We start from the raw sequence: 22,826 nt of genomic DNA on the forward strand, positions 1-22,826 counted from the left end.
GACAAATGGGATTCTTTGTATTGGGGAAGAATATAGAACACATGGATAATACCATTTTCAGTGTTTTTTGGGGAGCAACCTAACTCAATACTGGGATGATAAATATTATATGGGCTATCGAAAGGTGGCCAAGAGCGTGTGTGACAAAATATACATGTCAGCAATGTATAATCGGAAATTTGAGAATTATATGGAAATTGATCATGTTTGATGGCAGGTTTCTCAAACTTGTAGGTAAGTAACCATGCCATGCTGGTGATAGTGAGAAAGTATGTGTAGATCTAATTGGCTACTGCAAACTTGAATTAAGACATTTGGTGGTTGTCAACAGCTTTTGTAATATGTTACCTATTGCTGTTATTGTTTTGAAACTGAAGCTAACTTTTAACAAAGGCTGGAGATTGTTGAATGGGTTCCTTTAAACAGAACACAGATGGGTCAAATTGTAAAAATTTCAAGCAAATATAATTGAGAGGACCCAGACATGGAGAGTTGCATGAGAGACCAGGAAAAGTTGGATATGCACACAAATGTGCAATTATGATCAAATTGATCATTTTCTAACCTTGCTCTCAAATTATGTTGATTCCACCATAAATTGTTCAGAAAATTGTTGGTGCCAACTGGGACTTGAGCAATAAGTCTATCCAATTGATGGGAATGCAAAACATCAATCTACATGGCATATTTTAAATATGCTTTATTCTAAAAGAATGGATTTCTGAAATGTTTCAACATAAAAATTGTCAAACACAATTGCTTCACATTTATTTGCTATAGGTGAAATGTAGCTCATTGTTAAATGCAACCATATCATTTAAATTGGTTGATTTTGAACTGAATTGTGAAAGACTTTTTAGAATTGTAATATCAAATGTAAACCAATTCAAGTGGATTTTCATAGACTTTCTGCATCACTTGTCTTCTTTAGGCTCAATAGTATGATGAAGTTAATCTAAATTAAAAGGATGCCAGGCAATCACAAGTAACAGTAAGTGCACTCAAACAACCATTACCATTCACAAAAAAAACACATCCAAACAGAGAATGAAATCAACATGCAATTTTGGCGAATTTAACTCACACGCACTTATCCATATTTCATAATGCCTCTATTCACAGAAGGCCAGGGAGCATATTGTACATTGGTCGGACCATAATTTGTGGTCAAGTCTTTAGATCTTACTTCAAAGGTTTTACTATAGTAGTTCTGGTGTGCGATGACGCATCTAGTCAGCCTTTCACACAATTTTGCTGTGCATTAATGGGCATGTTTTTTAAAGCAAGATTCACTAGAGATTTATGCAAATGTTAGGATGACACAGTGTTAATGGATGTGCCAAGAGCTTTTGAAGGGAAACCTGCACCGTATCCTAGCTCTTTGTGATGTAGAAGCCTTTTAAAAAGAAACGCCGCAAAAAGTATGCTTCAAAAACGCCACTGTATGCGACTTAGCTATGCTAAGTATCTCTAGATTCTGCTTTTTATGGCATTTTTTCCCAGGTAATAAGCACAGATGGAACTTATTGCAACTTAGGAGAGGTTCTTCCTTTCAAAATTGAAATATACTATGTCTGTAACAATTTTAAAAATATGTTTTAATCATGTAAGAATATATATGTATCATAATTATACAATGATGGTGAGAACATTTTCTTTTATGATAGAAAATTCAATTTTAAAGTAAAGGGAAACAAGGTTTAATGTAGGTATGTGCATGGGCAATAAACATCTTGCCTTTATTCTTAGTACTGATTAAATTACAAAAGGTTATAAAGAGAAATCTGTAGGGTCCACTTCAGGGGTGATTTAATAGAGTTGAAATCAAGCTAATTAAAAAAAGAAAAGAAAAAAAACAGGGGATGAATGTGTCCAGATGTAATCACTACATATATCTTTAGCCCAAAGCTGTGGTGCTTTAAACAACTCCCTGCTTTTTACAACCGAAAAAGACCCTTATCCATGTAGTAAAAAGAGACTAAGCACTCGTTTTAGCTTGTGTTCTAAGCAAATCCCTGGAATATACCTCCTGGTTTAAACCTGTGCATTTGCATTTGACTATAAACGAGAATAAGTGTATCCTACCTCCTGCAGGGTGCGCCTCAATCTCAAAAGGAGGGTTTTAACAGCGGTGCAGTCCTGCTGCATCAGTCTCCAGGGGAGGGTCTCCACTCCAGGGGGCAAGGGATCGTCTTCCCTCCCCAAAAGTAGGGCCGAGCTGCAATCGGCAGGAAGCAAGCTGGTTGGACGCCGCGGCTCCCTGGAAAGACAAGAACAAAGCAGAAAAGTTCATGAGGCCAGTATGTTTGTTTTCATATCAGACAGGATGGATTGTCACTTGACTCATTCACACACAGTCTTTGAAATCCAGCATGTACCTGACTGCATCTTATTAAACATTTTTGGACTGCTGTTTTTAAACCTGCAATCCTTGTGAGCATAAGTGGTACAGAAAATGAATGTTTGCTGTTTTTAAATGTGACCTGACATATCAAATGAGAGCAACATTCCACAAAGAGATTTAAAGATGAAAGGAAAAAATGTTTTGCTTTGTGAAAATTTCGGGATGGTCCTTTCTTCATCACACGTTTCAGAAGTCCTTTTATCAAGCTAAAGTTCTCTTATGATAAAAAATGTCCTTTTGTAAACATGAAGCGCCAAATATAATATTGAAATATAGTATCACAACTACTTCAAGATTTTTTAATAATATCAAATGTTTCCCTAATATCAAGCGGATAGCATGCAAAATGTTCCAATGAAACTGCTATGTTTATGAAATATTTGGTTTTATAAAAATGGAAAAAAACATGCATGCTGTACAATAATAATAATTGGGTTTATACTAACACAAAGTAGATGGGTGATAAAAATTGAGAAATATTCTAATGCGCAAAAATGACCATTCCCGTTCATGCCTCTATATCGATAAAGAAAACATTGTTTTAAATAATGACTTAGATCATACTGTCAATTACCTTGTTTATAGTTGACATGGATGATATTTAGGGATCCTTTTAGATGCTATATACATTGACATAAGCAAGTGTCTTCTGAGTATAATGTATGTTACTTAAATGAAAATGTATAATAGAAAGTGATGTCAGTATGCACAAAGCTCCAAGTGAGACTGAGAATGGAAAAAGGATGACAAAAAAACTACCGCACCAAGTCAATATTGAGCTCTATAACTGCCAAACAAATGACACTTTCCAATGTTATTTTTGTTTCAAGGACAAACAGTGTAGAAGATGGTGCTAAGGAAATGTTTCAAATGTCTGGCTGACATAAAGAAAGGCCTGATGATTTCACATGCTCAAGGTCTGTGGGCTGCAATTTGCACAATGAGAATATGCTTTCAAATGTGACAGTATTTTCCTTTCTTGATTTTGCCATTTAATTCTAACCCAGATTCAACTCACTGTATAGTTTAAGGAGGGTGAAGAACATTCAATACTTAACTTCTCTGTGATTAGAATCTAGTTGGCAGTACATTGTTGATTTTTTTTTAGCGTACAAGAAGAGAGCACCAGCACTCCTGTTGTCACTGTCTAAACCTTTTTGCGCTTTCTCGCTCCCATGTGCTCCTCCTAACCGCTTTTTCACACCCGTGTCGTGTTCTGCTTTGGTCCCCATGTCTCGTCAGTGGTTCTGCTACGCCACTCTAACATTCACGACACAACAGAAGCATTATCAGAGCATAATGTGTCCTACTGGGTGGTAGGGTGCACACCTGAGGTGCCTCCCATCTCCTGATGACAGGTGACACTGCGTCCCACTTTTCATTTTCTTCTAATCCTTGTTGAAACACATAAGAGTGAGCTTCCTTCATTTCATGTCCTGCTGTTGTACTCTAATACGTGTGGGTTTGTATAAGTGTGAATCATCATCAATCAAGTCAAGTCCCATTTATTTATATAGCCCTTAATAACAGCAATGTCTCAAAGAGCTTCACATGCCCTCAATTGGAAAAAAAAAAATGATGACATTCCCTGATTTAAACACAATGACTCCACTTCTTGTGTGTTAAGTAGAGCATTTGTGCTCAATGGAATCAGAGACTGTTGATTATAGTCCAATGATTTGCTGTGACACAGTCCATCTTGTCAGTGTGTTTAGCTGTGTATGTGTTTTTTGTTTGTCTTAATCTAGTTGCCCATGATCGGTAGCTGAGACAAAGCTTTGAGACACAGGTTAACAACTTTTTTTAGAATACCACAGCAGAGTTAATGTTTCATTGTTCGATTCAAGGCACCCAAGTGCTAGATAAAGCAAAGTGGCCTCGAAAAACAATCTCTGACAATGGACAGCAAATTCCCTTCCAGAACACCTTGAAAAGCTGATAAATTCACAGTGTCCTGTATTATTTTAAGACAACCATTTGCCACATGCAGCTTGCAACAAAAAATTGTCACAGCACATCATTTTGTTTGCTAGAGTGAGCAGACTAGTTTCTGGTTCAGGAAGGATTTTTTTTAAAACGAAGGGTGCAATATGATTCCGGGAGTGTGGACAGCAAGAGAACGCAATAATAAAATGGTGTAAATATACTGCATATGCACATTTATCCATATCTGACTTCGATCTATATATATCAATATACTGAAATATGTAGGCATGGGCCACTATCAGCGTCTGACTAATCATGAGGAAAATATTGCAGGATAACTGTATTTCACTTGCTGCTTTGTATCATTTTAAAATATCTGGGAAAATAGCCGATGTGAGCAAGATCGCCTCATATTCGCATTTCTGGGCTTACTTGTGTTTGAGCTCGGTTTTTATTTTCATTCATATATTTGTGGTTTGGATGTTGTCCCTTTGCTTGTGTAGGTTTCCTCTGTGTTCCAAAAATATGCACATTAGTTTATGGAAATATGTATGTATTTGCTGGATGTATACTGTATAAAGAAAACACAGGAACTGTGTGGAGTGAGTTGGTGAAACATTGTTTTCTTATCAGCAACAAGTTTTAAACAGTAGGGAAATTACAAGGGGCAGATGGGTCAGATCATGAGAAGTTTATATTTACATACACGTGTCGCACCATCAGTGTGATCCTGAGGAAATAATGTAATTGTCCCCCCTAAAAACATGTTTGAAGTTTGTAGGTGTAAATGCAAATGGGTTTATTTGTCTTTATTCATCGCACTAAATGTTTTCCTTCCTCCAACAATTCCCCACACTCCTCTTCACAGCGGTCACCTTGTTTTTTTCCGCATTTTGGCCTTGTATTGGTTTTTTTCCCCCCTCTCGCATTTCTCAACAGAAGTGGTCCCTTTCCGGGTGTGAAAAAAAAGGCAATTATCTGCCTTTTATTACTTTTCATTAGTTTACTGCTGGCGGTGGTTTACTACCGAGTCAGCAGCGGCTCATGTTAACACGCACTGACGCAGGCAATAAACAACTGTGTAAAAAGAGCGGCCACTGTATGCAAACTGACAAAATGTTGAGTAAGTGCATGGCAGGGGGAGAAATGACGGCATGAAGCGTCCAATAAATTATAAAATACGGAGGTAGTTCATCAGTCGCATTAGGGAATTTGCCATACATAGAGAGCTTTGTATAAATAATAACAGTAGATGATTTCCCCATTAATGCACAAAGTAAATCACGCAATTACATAAAATTTTCAAGGACGACAATTGAAAACAATTATTAACAAGTGTGTGTGCGGTGTTTATCATACACTTCCTTAAACAAGCAACCGGAGCCTTGATCGTGCTCGTTTATCACCGCTTGCTTGTACATGTCAAAATGCAGTCTGTTCATCTGCGTGTGGCACCTGAGGCAACAGGCATTTTAACGCCGCCATTAAAATTATTAGGAGCATCTGTGACAATGACTGAGCGCCAGCCAAAGCTCTAGGCAGCGAGTCTAATCGAAAATTCTTGACTTCAAGAGACAAAAAAAAGCAGAGTATAAAAGAAATGTCATATAGTATTGCTCACTTCTTTAATTAACTTTGCTGTTTCATCTGCGAGTTACAAAAACTGTTTTTTTTATTGGCAAAAACTGTCAGTATGTTAAATTTAGCTTTTCTACCTATCTAGGTTTAATAGGGGTCCTGGGATAAAAAAACCGTGAAAACAAAGTGTGAAATGCGCGATCTGATCGGGTTGTCTCTGTGTGAACACAGAAATTGCATGCCTTTCAGGTGATTGCTGTCAAACAAAACAGAAAAAAAATACAGGATTTTTGCATTACTCTCTAAACCCTATAATGGAATTGAATGACGTTTTTTTACGGGATTTCAACATAATATATCTTGAGGTTTGAGATTAGGGGTGCACCTATCCCAGATGGTTTTGGAGTAGAAGGCGGACTGCACCCTAGACTGGTCGCCAATAAGCCGTAGGGTACACACAGGCAACCACCCGCACTCACAATCATACCGCCACTGGGCAAGAATTGATCCCACGCTTCCACTAAAATCAAGCAAGTGATCCACTAGAATCCAGGGGTATGCAAACCGGGCCTCGAGGGCCGCTATGAGTGCAGGTTTTTGTTCCAACCGATCCAACAGAAGCAGTTTAACCATTAAAATTTCTACTGAAACAAGAAGCACTTGATATCTAAGATATCAGATTGGTGGAAATTTCCTCTTTCAGGTTGGAAAAAAAACCTGCATCCATCAGGTGGCCGTGAAGTTTTTCCATCAGCTGCATTTTTATTACAAATACGTCGCTAATGAACAGTTCTTCATTCAGAACCCATGTTAAACTGCTACATTTGACATCTCTTTAAGCTTCTAACATATACATTTTATGTCTTGTCATTTTATTCATCAGGACAGTAACATTGTGGAGGTTCCACTTCTTTGAGGTACTTCTCAGTTACAATTAAATTGCAACTGAATGCTTCGCTATCCGGGGTGGATCTGGTTTGTCAACACGCAATGGAAGATGCAATGCCAGGTCAACTTAGGAGAAGAAGAGAGGCAAGGCACCATCGAGGGGCACTCTCAATTTAGCACTTCATTTATGTCTTAGCCTTCACGTACCGTCATGGGCTTCGAGTAGCGCCCAGACCAATAAGATCATCGCCACAAATGGTGAGTGAACTTAGCCTCAAGAACACAAAAATCACACTTGAACTCGGAGAAAAATAGAAAGCCTTTCACCTCTTGAGAGGTAAACCAAGATGACGGATATCTTTTCACGCTTGAAATACTTTTTAGAACCAGTTTCGAGATTAATAAAATACACATTTTAGAAATTCAAAATATGTATTTTTTTTATAGGGACAACATAATCCTGTCAAATATTTGAGGATAATTTCCTAATGTCACAAATGTACCTCACCATTCACTTAGAACTTTTTAGAAAGATATAAACTACATGGCTATAGCCTAACCGGCTGACCCTTCTTAGAGAGAAGATGTAGCTGTTCGCCACATTTGATATCAGACGGCGTACTACAGGCAGAATTTCACTGTAATTATCTGGAGAATGGATTTTCACTGTGCCAGTCGGCAGTGTCAAGTTAATCTTTATCTTGTTCCATCTACACATACTCTCCTTTTCTTCGTGAGACAAGAAAAGCGCAAAAAATACAACCTACGTGAGAAAAAAATATGGCAAAATGTTGTTTCATTTAGTAACGAGAAGAGCCATTGTCTGCACAAACTTCAGTTTCCAAGTTTATTTTGTCTTCATAAAGGTTGCCCTTCTAACTAATTCATCATGACTGAGCCCTGCGCTGGCAAAAGAAGTGTGTTCTTTTTAAAAAAAAAGAATGAAAGCAGTTGAAGTAAGTTCAGTTAAAACTTAGCGACAACTTTTTCAGCACAGTTCATGCTACAACAATCTATGTATAATCCTCCCAAGTGGGGTAATAAGAAAATCAATAGTTCGTGATAGCTTGAGATCTACAGAAAGATGTGTTGTGCCAAGGGAGAAATAGTGTCAAATGGGTTATCGGGAAAATCATAGAAATTGGTCAAGCAACCAATATTATTGCAGTTTGCGCATTATGCAGATGGGTTGAAAGCTACTACAAATGTTCAATTTCCAAAATGTGTTTTTTACAAAATTGTATGATTGAGGTTTTTGGACTGCTATTTTTGAACAATTAATGAAGAGGTATAGAATGGTACACGTCTGTAAGGATAAAAAGATACTAGCTCAAAACTGCACGGTAACATTTTCGTGTTTGTCTGTTTCTGTCAAAATTGTTGGCATGGGGTAATTTGTGGCTCAGGGCCTGGGGTGAGTTGTGCCCTTGGAGAGCCACTTATAACTCGTCCGGGATCAAATTTTGTATACTCATCACCTGACAAAACTGGTTCTTCTGCTTGTTTGGGTTAAGTGTCTCCAAAAATCATACATCCTTTACCAAAAAGAAAAGCAAGAAAGCCAAGAATTACAATGACGTAAAAACGGGGATTGTGACAGACACAAGTGAGAAAAAGGCAACTAAAGAGGGCTTCAACAAAGAAAAGAAAAAAGATGAAAAGGCTGTCATTGAAAATAAAAACAATGAAAATCTGGGGAAAATCTCTGAAAGCCTAGAATTAAATCAAAAACAAGAAAAAAAACAGTAGCTCAGAAGAGAATAATGTTCCCATTCTATTTGATGATACTACTGATTACGAGAGTTCAGATGTGACAGGGAGTCGTCTGCATCATGAACCTTGGAAAAGCGTAAGTAAAGAACCATCCCAGAACTAAATATAATGTTGGAATGTGGGCGAAAGTTGAAAGTGATTATTTCAGTTCACAGTTCCTAAAGAAAAGTCTTAAGCAGTCTGTAGATAGAAAGCCCATCTTCACATATAAGACAAGGTTTTATCACGAGCATCCCCACGGAAAAAAATCTTGGGGAAAAAAAAGAATGTTACTTTTCCCACAGCTCATGACCAGTGGTGAAGGTAGGTATATTGATCGAGCAGAAAATACAGAGCTTTGCCATTCCACTCATCTCGTTTCCAACAACAGACCGTTGCTGAGTCCACATCAATGAAGACCTTGCACCGATTCGTCTGTCGATCTCCCGCTTCATCCTTCCCTTACTTGAGAACAACACTCCAAGATACTTAAACTTCTTCACCTCATCCCTAACCTAGAGAGGGCACTCCAATTTTTCCAAGGCAGGACCATGGTCTCAGATTAGGAAATGCTGACTCCCATTCTAACCACTTCACACTTGGCTGTTAACCACAATAGCAATAGTTAAAAATCATAGCCAGATGAAGCCAACAGAACAGTATACTCAACACAAAGCAAGTTATGCTGTCAGAATATAAACAGAATAGATGACAAAGGGCAACATTGGGCAAGTCCAACCCTCATTTACTGCCAAGTTGAGCCCAAATTTACCTTGGAGTCATGTTTTAGATGGAAAAAAAACGTGAGTGTCGTTTTTGTCTTCCAATGTAGTACTAAAAAAACTAGGGCCCGACTAATTAGTTTCCTCGTACTGAGCATTTATATGAAATTGGCATATAAATTAGAACCTTTTTAAATGCCACTAGGCAGACCTTAGTTTGTAAAACTCCACATTTAGATATAGATTTTCCACAGAGGCTTTTCTAGCTTTGCTCGCTGATACATAAAAGTATTGAAATGGCCCCTTAAAGAATGTGCAACAATGTAGCAGATGTGATCCATTTAAACAGCTTACATGTTTACACTTGTCATTAAGATACATGCAGCTCAATGTTTACAATTATTATATCAATGAAAGTGTAAATAGGTAGTGTGACCTGCTTGCAGTTTGTCTTCTATGTAGTTCGTGATTTGATTTCAATCGCTTTTTAGTCATACCGCTCTGCAAAGGAGAAGATTTGAACGATATTATACACTTCCCTATTATGGGAATAACCACTTTGTACTTTCTCCATGCCAGCTCATCCTGGTTCTGACAGAGAGAGACATAAAGGCATACAATCAAATGCATTTGTTGTGATTCACAACAACCCTTCTGCTGTAAGACCCATTCCTGTCATCAGCTGTCACTTGATTTTGTCGCTAACCTCAACCTCCTTCCGCCAGTCACTGTGCCCGCAATATAAAGACAGTCTCCCAGATGGCTCAAGCAAGCGGTCGGGGTCCCTGGGATCCATTTGGTCATTTTATATTCTCTCCCTTGTCCCTCGCCGCAGGAGGCAAGCCTCCCAAGCTTCCTATAATCGTGGATGGCTCTTCAAGTCTGCCTCACGGACGTGAAATGCCAAACCTCTCGTATCCTTTGCGAGGGGGCCCTTTTTTTTTAATCCGTCTATATTCCAGCCCATCGCTGTGGCTGCCTCATATGCACGAGTATGCAGGAGATGAGTAGCTTGATGCACCAGCGTAAAGTGCCGAGTGATTGAATGTTTGATCTTTCGAGGAATCCCTAAGCATTACAGAACCATAATTTTACCATATATCAGGTCCAATTCGAGAAGGTTGACCATCACTCTTTCCTGTTCCCATGAAAGTGGGATCTTATTTTCTGTTTATACAAAAACACCTTGCCAACAACAAGCCCACTCATGGCCTGTTAGAGCAGACCTTAAATTACAATATTACATTTTCAAATTCTACCCAGTCACTTTTAATAATGAGAATCAAACTGTAAGCAGAGATATGCAAAAATGGAAAATACCTTGAAGAAGTACAATGTGGGAATTTTCAATATATTTGGTTGTAAACCTGATAGAACGATATCAGAGATGAAAACTAATAAAAACAACTAAAGAACCGGTATATAAGAACCATAGAATTGATTTTGCTTCTCACAAGGTAGCTTCTTGTTAGAAAACAGCAAATTATGTCCAAAAAAACTGAGAAAATTAAAAGCTGGAAATATAATTTTCAAAAAGTTCAAATTCATTTCCCCAGTAATGTTGATACTGCATGCAAACATTGTCCATCCACAAATGTCAATGTATATTATCGACAGAAATCTAAATCATTTGAAGTTACAACGATGAAATGCTTAAAATATAATTGAAAAAGGACACAAAGCCTATTTAACCATGACATGATAAATGTGCAGTTGCTTGCACTTATCCTCTGCACAAACCTGCTTCTTTGGCATCAAGAGGAAAGGTAAAACACCAAAATTAAACTTAGCCTCCTTAATTATTTGAATCTTAAATTACTTTTGCCCATTGACTCACTGAGTTCAATGTGTTAAACAGTTAAGGCCTTGGGAGTACTCACTGAGTGCTGAGGCTTAATTTCCTATTGTAAGACTGAGATCAGACTGCCTTATTTACAACTTAGCCAAACATTAAAGAGGAAGCGACGCATTGTTAAGAATGAGAATGGCTGACAAAGAACTTCAAAGTTTACGTGTGTTTGCAAGAGTGTGTGAGTGTGAAGCAGATGTTCGGTATGGGCCTATCAGAGAGCCAGCGGTGTGTTGCAGCTGATACCCTGGACAGTCAAAGTGACTGGCAGGTTCGTGTGTGGCTCTTTTGAGTGTGCCGGCTTTGCCTCTAGCAAATCAATGTCCCGCTCAAGGGAACGAGGAACCTGAGAGATAGCGAAGAAAGATATTGAGGCACACTTAACCCAAGGCAATCTAATTTTGGGCTGACTTTTTGAGGGGTTTTTTTTCTATCACCCCCAAATCCAGCCTTCAAATGCATGTGCACACCCAGAAGCTAATTGAAACCTGCAGTTGGGTCATGCTGTACGTTGAAGGGGAAAATTAACTCAGACATCTCTCCATTATGTGCTCTGTCACTGTCAAATGCTTATACTCAAATGGCACTTGTCTGACATTTCTTGCTTTCATATCAGAAAATATTTTATTGCTGTGTTTGACAACTTGCAAAAGTGTTATTATAGCAGTGAATTAAAATTAGTCATGACCCTTTTTTTTTTTACACCATATTGGCAGTTTTTGTGCCGCAGTAAGAAAGCACTTAGTTTGACAGGAGACAAAGCCGTTACTGGCATAACATTCAACATCAGCATACAAAGCCATAGATTTCTCTTTCTGGTTAAACACAAATATTATGAGTATGCTTTCATGGAGGACTGTATAAATCGGATTATTATGAGACTGACATTATGAGGATCTAGGCAGATTAAGGTTTAACAATGTCTCTAAATAATACATCAATGATTAAAATAGTTGTTTGTCAATAGACGAGGAGTTTCACCTCAAGAAGACAAGGTAGTGAATATGTGATTTTATATGACCTGGTTTTCTGGAACTGCATTCTATTTTGTATTGATGCCCATCAAAAATGAGAAGCTTGGCAAGTCAAACTGAAAATACACAATGTTAAAGAGATGTATTTTGTGACGTTACCATTTTACTATACACGTTCTTCTTAGAAAATGTTCCAATTTTATTAACAGATGGCCAATTTGATACAAATTGATACGTTGAGAAAGACTGAATTTAAGAAAAACAAGGTGTTTTAACCAAAATATTTTGTGAGTGTCCGAAACTGCTCCTCAATAGAAAACACAAAAAGGATCAGCCAAGGATAAGTTACATCTTAATGGTGTCATGGAGATGTGTCAAAAGAGCTATAGACACACGTGTCAGTCAACCAAAAGGGGAGCTGAGGGGGCTTTTTTTTCCCCCAAAGGAAAGATCTTTAGGCCTTCGGGTACAATTCAATAGAGGAACACTTAAACTCGGCCTTGTCAGACAGAACCAACCACAATAACACAGCTGACAAAACCTTTCATTCGTAATCCAAAAAGCCTTCTGCAGAGCAACGATACAGAGAAATCGGGCAGATGTGTGGTGAGCCTTCTGTTTTAGCTGTCAACCAAGGAAAGATATGAACAGAATACTGCTTGCATATTTGGTCAAAGAGAATGTATTAATGTTTTTTTATCCTTTAGCACCCAACTGTGCTACTCTTGTCACCGCTATCAGTCTGGGGAGGGGGGCATACAATGAAGCATGCGAGTAAATTCACAAGGAAGATCAGCCATTTTCTTGAAGAAATGGCAGCCCCTCCAGCAACATGATATGGTCTAGCTTTAGCTATTCTATTGGGATCCAATGCACGAGCTGTTGCAATGTTTCACACAGATAATGCTAAACACTGTCAGCAGGGTATTCTTTAATGGAACTTTTGGCCAGTCCATTAGTTGAGTTAATTCTCAAGTTGCCTTATTTCCCATTTCCATTTGATAGAGCATGAAGACAAAAGCCAATTGTTTGTGAAAAAGGGTCACTAATAACAAAGATAACAAAAGTATTGGGTACTAACACAATGCCTTGTGCATTAGTATCTGCTTGGGTCTAAAGGAGGGTGGGAAAAATGCTCTAGCACCAATACCCTAATTTAAACAAACAGAAGGGACAAATTGTTACCTGTAACAGTTGTCTTTTACTGGAATGCGATCTCCTGATTGATCAATAGGGGAGTGGAGTAAGTTGAGACAGGATGCCAAAGACTGACTGGAGTCTTGCCTGGAAACTGTGAAAAAATAAAAACAGGAGTATAAAATATGCAGTTTCATAATTAACATTTTTAACAGGTCAGTGCATAGTCTGAAACACATTGCTAAATTATAAAGTATCCAAAGTGGAGTTTATCTGACTGTTCTACCATTATAAAAGCCCCATTCAGACGTACAGATTATCCAGTCTGGTAGTATAGCGGTATTTAACCACCACACGGTTCAACCATTGCTGGTTCTAAAACACAGACATCTGTACTAACTTTAGCATCTTCCATTTAAGAGTATAGAGGTTCCCACCCACTTCTATACCCTGCCTCACTACATCCATGTATCTTCTTCGAGATCAACTTCCTACCAATCTTCTACCGATACTCTGCTCTGGAGATAATCAAACCATCAAAGTCTGGTAATTTCACAATAGTAATTATTATAGCTTGAGGCTTAATTGACCATCATGTGTTTGGCAATAATACAAATTAACAAGTGCAGTCAACTTGCAGTTGCATAATTCTTAACTGAATGAAAGCGGTGACAATGTCATTTCAAACGGTGTCTGGATACAACCTGAAATTGGAGTCCATAGAAAAAGAACATTGGCACCAAAAAGATAACCTCAAAAATACTGGTTACCCTATTGGGTCATTTGTAAAAAGTACATCTATTTCTTTGAGCCAATACAACATTCAGGTACAATGTGTACTGGTAACAAAATTTGAAACCCCCAAAGGGCCAACTCTACAATTCAAGGAAGGGGGGGAAAATTACGAGTACAATGATGCGTGTTTTAGATAGAAAAAATATTATTTTAAAATGAGAAAAGAGGGCAATAGAGTGGGTAAGCAGGTCAAGTGAAGTATATTATATTTGTCAATTAAAAAAAATCTCAAGTCACTCAAACCGCTGTTGCTTTCTTCCCAACTGAATATCGCTATGAGTTTCCATTTTTTGTTCTATAGTTTTTGCCCCTCACATCTGATGATGCCTAGTTGACATCAAACAGACCTCAGCAGCCTAAGACTATTGGTTACAAATTGCAACGTAATGCCTTGCTCTTTAACAAAAGACTTCAAAGGCCTTTGAGAGAAAGGTTAAAATAAAAGAAAAAATGCTACTATGAGGCGACGTGGGGGGCATGTGAGGCCAGGCCTGTGTGTTTATACCTGCAAAAACATGAAACTTTATCGCATTAATTGAAGCACTTAATTCCACACTAAAGTCTGTACACCATTAGGGCTGATGACTAAGGATCCTCATTCTGGGTGTGTGTTTTATTAATGATGGTGGCTTCGCTGGCGCAACATCAGCCAGCGTCCTTTGAGATCTGTGGAAGCGAGGTTAAAAAAAACACATTCCCTTCATTGTTTACAAAAACCTCAAGTAAGCTTTAACCTGGCTTACATTATTACTCTTTAAAACACATTAAAAATTACTCATCCTTTGGCAATGTTAATTGTCCTTGACAGTGAGTTCAAACTTGTTCCAGTTAATTGCGCATAAAATGTTTAGATAGATGCTCATTAATACTGTATATGTGAGCAATTTATAGGCCTCTATCCACCTGAAATGCGTATATTGTATGTGAGAGAAAGCCAGAGTGCAGGGAGACATATGATAATATCTAGCTGTAACATTTCAACAAATTATAAATGAGATAATGTATCAGAATAAACAAAATTAAATATTTGCCTTGAACATTGAATATTAAATAACACTCTACAAGTATATACAACCTGCAGGAAAGCCAATTCTACTTCTTGAGGGTTTTTTTTCTCATTATTATTGATGAAAAGTGACACTTTTAGTACTTTATCCATTGACGTCTGTTCCTCCACTCATCAAGAACATGAGCTGCCGAACTGTTTCTCACAGGAAAGGTTGCTTATTTATTCCCCATATTCGGGTAATGCCCCAGAAAAAGTGTATAATAGACTTTTGTGAAATATGTGGTGACAGACTCCTATAGTTTCGTTTCATTGTTTGCCCTATATGGTCTGTCAACTTATTTCCTTGGAAGACGACGAGTGAGTGTCGCAATTAGAGATGCATAAGGCGCGCTTATCTCTTCAGTTAGCTGTACAAAGAGGGCGAGATGAGACGAAATCTACTGTTTGAAAGTGAATGTCATCATCTCCACAGTACTATTTGGAGCCAAGTCACTCTTGTAGGAGCACATAATATTCCACTGTAAATGCAAATAGCAGCACAGAGTCAACAAAGCCTCATTCATGTTGCCTTCGAGTTGCTATTTACTTGCACAACGTCCGATTTCATTGATATTTAAGTGAAAAGTACAATTTCAGGACAAAAAGCCACATTACACCATATTTTATACAGAGAGTTTTGTTTTTGTTTGATTCTAGAGGCTTTTATTATCAAATTAAATGAAATAAATAGATTTTTTTTAAGTGAATAATTAATTCCAAGCCACCTTGCCATATCTTAGCTTTTGAACACAATAAATGAAGTTGTCGACGGCATGCTGCATGTTACAAAGTGCTGTGTCAATAGGCCTTAACACATTTCGGTAAGGTGCGTTCACACGCACAAATCATTTAAACCCATGGTGTCACACTATTTCATACCAAAAAAAAAAAAAATAAACACTTGCCACACTTGGCAGCACTGCACTAGTCAACATGCGTACCTCAAAATCATTTCTCAAGCATGAGGCATGCCTTAAATGAGGCAACTATATCAAAGTTGTGTGGCATGTGTTGAAAGATTGGGAGAGACTGTAACTGGAGGCACCAAAATGGATGTGAGGCGCATCAAAGAAAAACACCATGGCACGACTGAGTGATATATGTGATCAAAACAGAACTCTCTAGGCTGTTCACACAAGAAAAAGAAATACATGTACTGTGGATCTAAATCCAAAAAAAAAAGCATGCGAAGTATCTAAATAAATAAATAAAAGTAATTAAACAAACCACAATTAACAATTCTCGGAAGACTTCAGCTAAGTGACTTTTAGAAAGGATTAATTCACAAGCATTTTTCGTTAACAATTCGGTGAGTGGGTTTTAATCAGGCCATCTCAGAAGAAAACCACTGCAGGCAACAGCACCATACAAACATACTGATAATTAGGACTTTTTTTTCTCCTGTATTCCAATCAAAGTCAACATGGCACCAACAGTCGGGTGTCTTAAGAGTTGACTGTAGGGGTATTTATTCTCTTTAGTGAGTTGAGAAAGATTTTATTTTACAGGTCACTTCAACAATTATTCTACTAGACTTGCGGGATAAGTGTTGTGACCTAGAACTTCTCCGCAATGGCTCAACACATTCTCTCCTGTCATAAAGGTCACTTGGAGCACACTCCTCAATTGAACACAGAATTAGACTCAGTGAACTCTCAAGAGACCTGCTCAAAACTTTCCAAAAAAAAAAAAATCAACAAGGACTTAGAAAGTAAAAAAAAAATCTAATGTTTAAATTTATCGAGACTCCACAGTGACCCAGCTAATCTCTCACTATTTATCAAATGCCTACAGTCAAGATTTTAAATTCCTTTTATAGGACTGAAATTTATAATATGACTTAGTACAAAAAAATGCATTATCAAACAGGCAGATACTTATTCTAAACACCATGTGTAGCCTCATTTGCAGTCAGAAAGACCTCCTATTGACCAATTCGGGACTTCCATGAGATTGATATTGATGTATTTATCAGACAAGTGGAAACAAACAACAAAATCTCTGCATTCCTTGCTGGGTCACTAAATACCTCAATGAAGCAAGACAGAAGACATTTATCTCAAGCTTTCTTGTTTTTAGGTTGTTGTATCACAGCTGCCTTTTAAAATCCATAACAATCATTGAAATTCTTGACTCTAGAGATATTGTATTACCTCATTTGAACAAAACAGGGAATATGTGGCATTTAAGACTGCACAAATGTGACCCTCTCAAGTGTTTTCTGTTCCACTGTTCTACCATCAAATTAAAAACAAAAGTGATTTGACCTTGAGCTATCAGTCACTTTACAAAGTAATAAATCATTTTTACTGTTCCCAAAATCAAATGAATTATATTAACTGTAGTTTTTATGTTGGTGACAATTGGCCCCTAGAGGTTAATTTCTATGAAAATAGGATTTTTAAAAAGAGAAATTAATAAATACCGTATCGATGGCGCTGATCATCAGACAGGTCCAGATCCAACATGAGGTCATCTTCATCCAGCTCAGAGGAGCCCAAATTATTTAGTATGTCCTAAAATAAATATTAATAATGTTATTTTTTCCATTCATTTGTTTCATAATTGTGCATCAAAACAATTTAGAACAGACACATTCATTTACAAAAAATCTGAAAAGCCTGAGGATACAAACAAAGAAAATTAAACAGCTTGAAACATCTGTCATTTATACAAAAAAAAATGCTAATATTATCTTTAATAAAAACTCCTAGAACGTTCTTGCCATTGAGACAGAGATTTCATGACTTGGCATTTTAATAGAAAAGATGAGTTTCCTGTTTGAGCTATAAGAAAGTGCAATTCATCCATCCATTTACAATAGTGCTTGCCATGTTTGAATATTCCAGATGAAAAATGAACTGCTTTCCGGCCATTCACCAGGCACAGACAAGCAACCATTCAGACTCACATTTGCACTGAAGAACAAATTAAGTGTCTTCATTGGAGCTAGCGTGCACGTTCTGGTGTAAAACCGGTCAACTGTGAGGCTGACATGCTGCAGAGATGACCAGTTATATATTAAAACAAGCAACGATTCACCTAACATGAATTATTTATTTCCCCATAATAGTCCAAGTAAATCTAACATGTTAACGTTTTACTGCAGTGCCTTACATTAGGCATGCAATAGAATTATTCTTTTAGGACACTCCTTGCATCTAATATTGCTATTTTAATGTATTAGGTATCTAAGTCGGTCTAAAAATGTAAAGATGCTCCAGCTCCTTTAATATTAGAATAAAAGTCAATACTGCCATCTAACGTGCAGAAGAGGAATGTCCGTTGCAGATAAAAAGAAATAAAAAAAAACAAAATTGTAGGATTCTCATCTCAGAATGAGCTACTCCAGTTACTCAAATATAATAATAATAATAATAACAAAGAGTATGCCACAATCCTGATGTTTTAATTGTTAACATTCAACTTGACGAGCAATTTTCTTGCAAAACAACTCTTAAGCCTCTAAATTGCAGACCGATAAAAACAAGGTGTAAAAATGTGTCAGAATTAGCCATTAGGATGAAAAATACACCCTAAAAGTCAATTCAAAATATGTGAAACTTTCCTAACTGAACAACTAAAAGTTTTAGAGTTGTTTTATTTGGCTTTTTATGTAGCCACAGAAAGGTGCCAGTAATGGTAAAACTATCAGAATAACCAAGAAATATAGGACTGCTCAGCACTAACCAACATACCACAGTAAAAACAAAAAAAATAAATAAGTGTGAATGTGAAAATGTGCCTTAGGGTTAGGCGACCAATCTTGGGTAAACTGTCCCTTTTGTCCAATGGAGGCTGTGAGGACAGATGGCTGGTTTCTCAACTCAAAAACTAAACTGGATAAAAGACCTCAGTTCAATTCTTGCTCTGTAGAAAAACTAAATCCATGCGACTCTGGAGACTCCGAAAATCCAATAAGTGACTGTTCAGCTCAAATGATTGCTGTTTGGACTAAAACAATGCAACAGACTCATTGCGTATTGATCCACTATAGGGACACATGAGTGCAGAGAATGGGAAAAGGGATATGAAGGAATAACTAAAAGGTTGTGTGTGTATTTGCAGAAAGTGCTTCTGTCTGTAAAAGACAAACAAAACCACCACATAGCACATAAAGCTCGCATTAAAAAAACAAATAGGCATTGAGGCTACAGACACAAAGACTGCATTGGAAAAGAACTCAAGGTCTTCACAGTGTCATACCGCAATAAAAAGACCTCATTTGAGGTTTAATGACCCATTTTTCCTTGTGAGTATGGCTTTCCCGATACCGAGATGTCACCTTTTTACCTCAGTCATGCTATTTGTGCACCTTTAATCCTGGAGCGAAGGGACATAATATCAGAGCGGGGGTCACATTAGAGCCCTGTTCCTTCTCAAAAGTGCCACGTGAATCGACATCCACAACAAAGCAATTGAGAGCTCTCTCCTTTTGAGCAGCAAGAAATGGCCTTTAAAGTGCATTCAATGCTTTGTGAGAAGGGAGAAAGATTTGCCATGAGCTATGACAGCCTGGAGCACACAGATTAACAAATTAGCTTTCTTCTATCAGACACCTCTTAGCCGGTCGTGAGTAATAATGCACCTGTGCTGAGGGGAAACTTTAAGTCTTGACAAATGTATAATCAATTTTTTGAATGAAAGCACCTAACGAGGAACTCTGCCAACTCATTTGAAGGCTGCTTTCACACCTATTGTTCCCTTTTACAACCGTTACTCCCTTTATCTTGTTCTGATCAATTGGTGCATTTGTAAACCTTATCCTGTTTCATTAGTCCAACACACCGTGGTTAATAAATCTATCACTGAAAACAAAAAAAAATGCTTATCTTTTCTTTGATTAGGAACATATAGAACCCTGATCTTGGATGACGTCAAGTAGTGTTTGTTTTTCAAACTGTGTTACATGACATTTCAAAACACATTTCCACGCTCATGAGTTTGAGTCATATTTATCTACGTAGGCTGAAATGGTGTGTGGATGAAATAGCAAAGCTTGCAGTATATTTTGCCAAATTGTGCAAAAGCAGGTGCACATTCCATTCAAGTGATTTGGAATGGGTTGACAAGGTTAAAGTAGGAAACCTTTCAATTAAACACTGACGGTACGTTTTCAAGTAGTAAGCCACTATGCAACCATAATATATATACATATATTTTTAAGGCACAAATTACATTAGATTAATTAATTTAAAAATTTTGACTTGACTTTTAATGGGAGTCTGCTCTTTTTTAAATTTATTTAACTACAGGAAAGCACTGTTTTTTTTGTCTAGAGTCAACCAAAGATGCAATATACACATTAGAAATTATCTCCTAAAATGTATAATTAGCTTCCAATGACTTTTAATGACTTGGAATTGTTTTACCTCCATGTTGAAGCTCTTTGATTGAATAGAATGACATCTGTCATTGCTACTTGGGAGTGTCAAAAGTTTTATACTAGGACAACTCCTCGGGGCCTTGGCTTCCCAGCACAAAAAATAAATACAAGTAAAAAGAAAAATGCATTCAAAGTTGTCAGCGCTCATATCGCCAAAAAATGCAGACAACCTCCAGTAGAATACTTTGTGTGATTATGTCTTAAAATGGATGCAATCACTGTAGGCCGGATATGTTATTATTTGGCTGTCAAAGATGCCTAAAGAGCGAGCAAACAAGAAATGCGGCAAGCGTGACAAATATCACAAAGTTGCACCCTCCCACAGAAAAAAGGATGAGATAACACCAAAGTAAAATAGTTGACAGCTCTATCAAAATTTCACATTAGCTATTGACAGGTTGGCTACCATTGACTTGTCCGTTCTAATGGTACCATCAAGTTTTATATTTAGGTTAAAATTACATTAGCTGTTGGTTTCATTGCAGTGCTTAAAAACTTGCGCGACAGTTACTGTTAATGAGAAGAACGTCGCTTAATCTTTCGTTGAACCATTAAAGTTAAGAGCGTGTGTCAATAGGTTTTTATTGTTTTCAAACATCTGCTTCAACTTTTCAATCAATTAAAAGTGTCTAAATGACTTGATAAAGGTTTAATGATGGAGAGCATTTGGCTTTGGGAAATAATTCCCATATACTGCAAGTAAATTAGCAGGGGATAAACTAAAAATGAGTCAGTCATTAATATTGTCTTATGAAATTTAAGGTGCCAGTGTGTCCTAATAGTAGAGTTAAGAAACACTTACCAAACTCCCTAGTTTGGACGAAGAAGAGTTGTTCCTGTGTTTTAGCAGGCCACATCCCTCCATACCAGGGGTTTCTCGATGGTTGTTATGGATACGAGGACCACCAGCCCCTTCGGAAGAAGAACGTAAGCGCCTCTCCAAGCGCATCACTTCATGGTAGGGACTAACACTGCTGCACAGCGAGGCTGCAAAAACAAAGACGACAACATTATTATTAACCTTTCCATTCTTTTCAGTTCGTTTTATTAAGATTTGTTAGTTTTTGACTCGAAATGAATCAAGGGAGCGTGTCAGAAGCTTATATTGTGTGGTTATAATGAACAGAGAGAGCCACGGCTACAAACACGGAATATGAAAGAAATGTGTTTTGGGCCTAAACAGAGGCTTCTTGTACATTGCATTTGCATACTGAGCAGTGTTTACAAAGTGTATGTTGGCGCAACTGCTTTTATCTTCACGCATTAAGAAGTGAGTGGGTATAATTACGTGTTTCTACTCACACTGAAGAAGTCCTGGTATTTTAAAAGCACTCACAAAATACAGATAGACCTGAGACTTTGTTTTAAAATTACAACAGAGTGCATGAGTACATTTAAAATTTTGAGATTTCAGATTGGGATTGAGGTAGGACAGTAGTGTCCTTGTAGCTATATAATGAAAAGTGATTTGCGGCGAATATACCATTATACAAGAGCTCATCTTTTAGAGGCAAGTTTCTGATGGTATTGCAAAAGGATTTGAAGTTGTTTGTTAACGTAGTCTTCTTATTTCAGGTCTGTGTTATTTCTACAGAAAAAAAGGGTTTGTTTAGCTTTGACAGGCAGCATAAGGCATCTCTAATAGGACATAGAAAGTTGGAAATTGTGGTCTTTTCCACACTGTGTAAAGGGAGCTTCTGATACTACCCTTGGGAAGATGAAAAAAAACATTGTAAAAGGGCTACAAATACTACCGGAAATTGGAAAATTCCAGTTTTTTTTAAGTCTTTTTCTACCTGTGTGTGGCTTCCTCAGGTGACTGGATCTGGGTTCACGGCAGCCACAAAAGTTTCCTCTCTCGTGAACCGAAAGGGTGTGTCTGGCCCTCCTTTCCGTCTGTTCTGGGTACGAACGGCAGCTGTCACTTCTCGGCGGTCCCCCCTCGCTTTCGCTAGTGGTCTCAGCATTCTTATTTCCCAACATCTCTCTATCCACCTCCTCTTGCTTTTCTTTCCGCTCGTTCGTCTCATCCGGCAACCGCACTGGCGGTGACGGGCAGCGCACCGCAGTTTCCGGTTCCGAGAGGGAGACGGGTGTCTCGTAGTCGGTGTTGTTGGCTGTGCTAGTTTCAGGCAGTAATGGCTTCTCAGCAACCGGAGACAAGAAAACCTGGAAAGATGACATTGATGTTTATCCTGCATGGTCATGCTTGATATTGTCACCTCTGGTCTTTTTTTTTACTTATTCTTAGCAGGATATAATATAAAACATTTTTATGGCAGCACAGGTTTGAAATGTGAAGGGCAAACTTTTTTATTCCCTTCTAATAAAACAACTTTTGATGCCTGGAAGTTTATACAGCATTTC

At 37.7% G+C, this 22,826-nt stretch overlaps 1 protein-coding gene across 5 annotated transcripts in view; it reads right to left on the bottom strand.

Annotated features, from left to right (window-relative positions):
- LOC144195687 (serine-rich coiled-coil domain-containing protein 1-like) overlaps positions 1–22,826 on the bottom strand; it is an 82,067-nt gene that overhangs the window by 53,189 nt on the left and 6,052 nt on the right. For all 5 annotated transcript variants that reach the window (XR_013326140.1, XM_077715492.1, XM_077715491.1 and 2 more), the window contains exons 3-7: positions 22,256–22,628; positions 21,262–21,446; positions 17,499–17,589; positions 13,279–13,384; positions 2,086–2,260 (exon numbers count right to left, since the gene is read on the bottom strand). Coding sequence is in view for 4 of the 5 variants with exons in the window: in XM_077715492.1 (XP_077571618.1) it covers positions 2,086–2,260; positions 13,279–13,384; positions 17,499–17,589; positions 21,262–21,446; positions 22,256–22,628 (930 nt within the window). In the remaining variant the exon portion in view is untranslated. The remainder of the gene's footprint in view (positions 1–2,085; positions 2,261–13,278; positions 13,385–17,498; positions 17,590–21,261; positions 21,447–22,255; positions 22,629–22,826) is intronic.

Source organism: Stigmatopora nigra, chromosome 4 (assembly GCF_051989575.1).
Source record: "Stigmatopora nigra isolate UIUO_SnigA chromosome 4, RoL_Snig_1.1, whole genome shotgun sequence".
Taxonomy (NCBI): Eukaryota; Metazoa; Chordata; class Actinopteri; order Syngnathiformes; family Syngnathidae; genus Stigmatopora; species Stigmatopora nigra.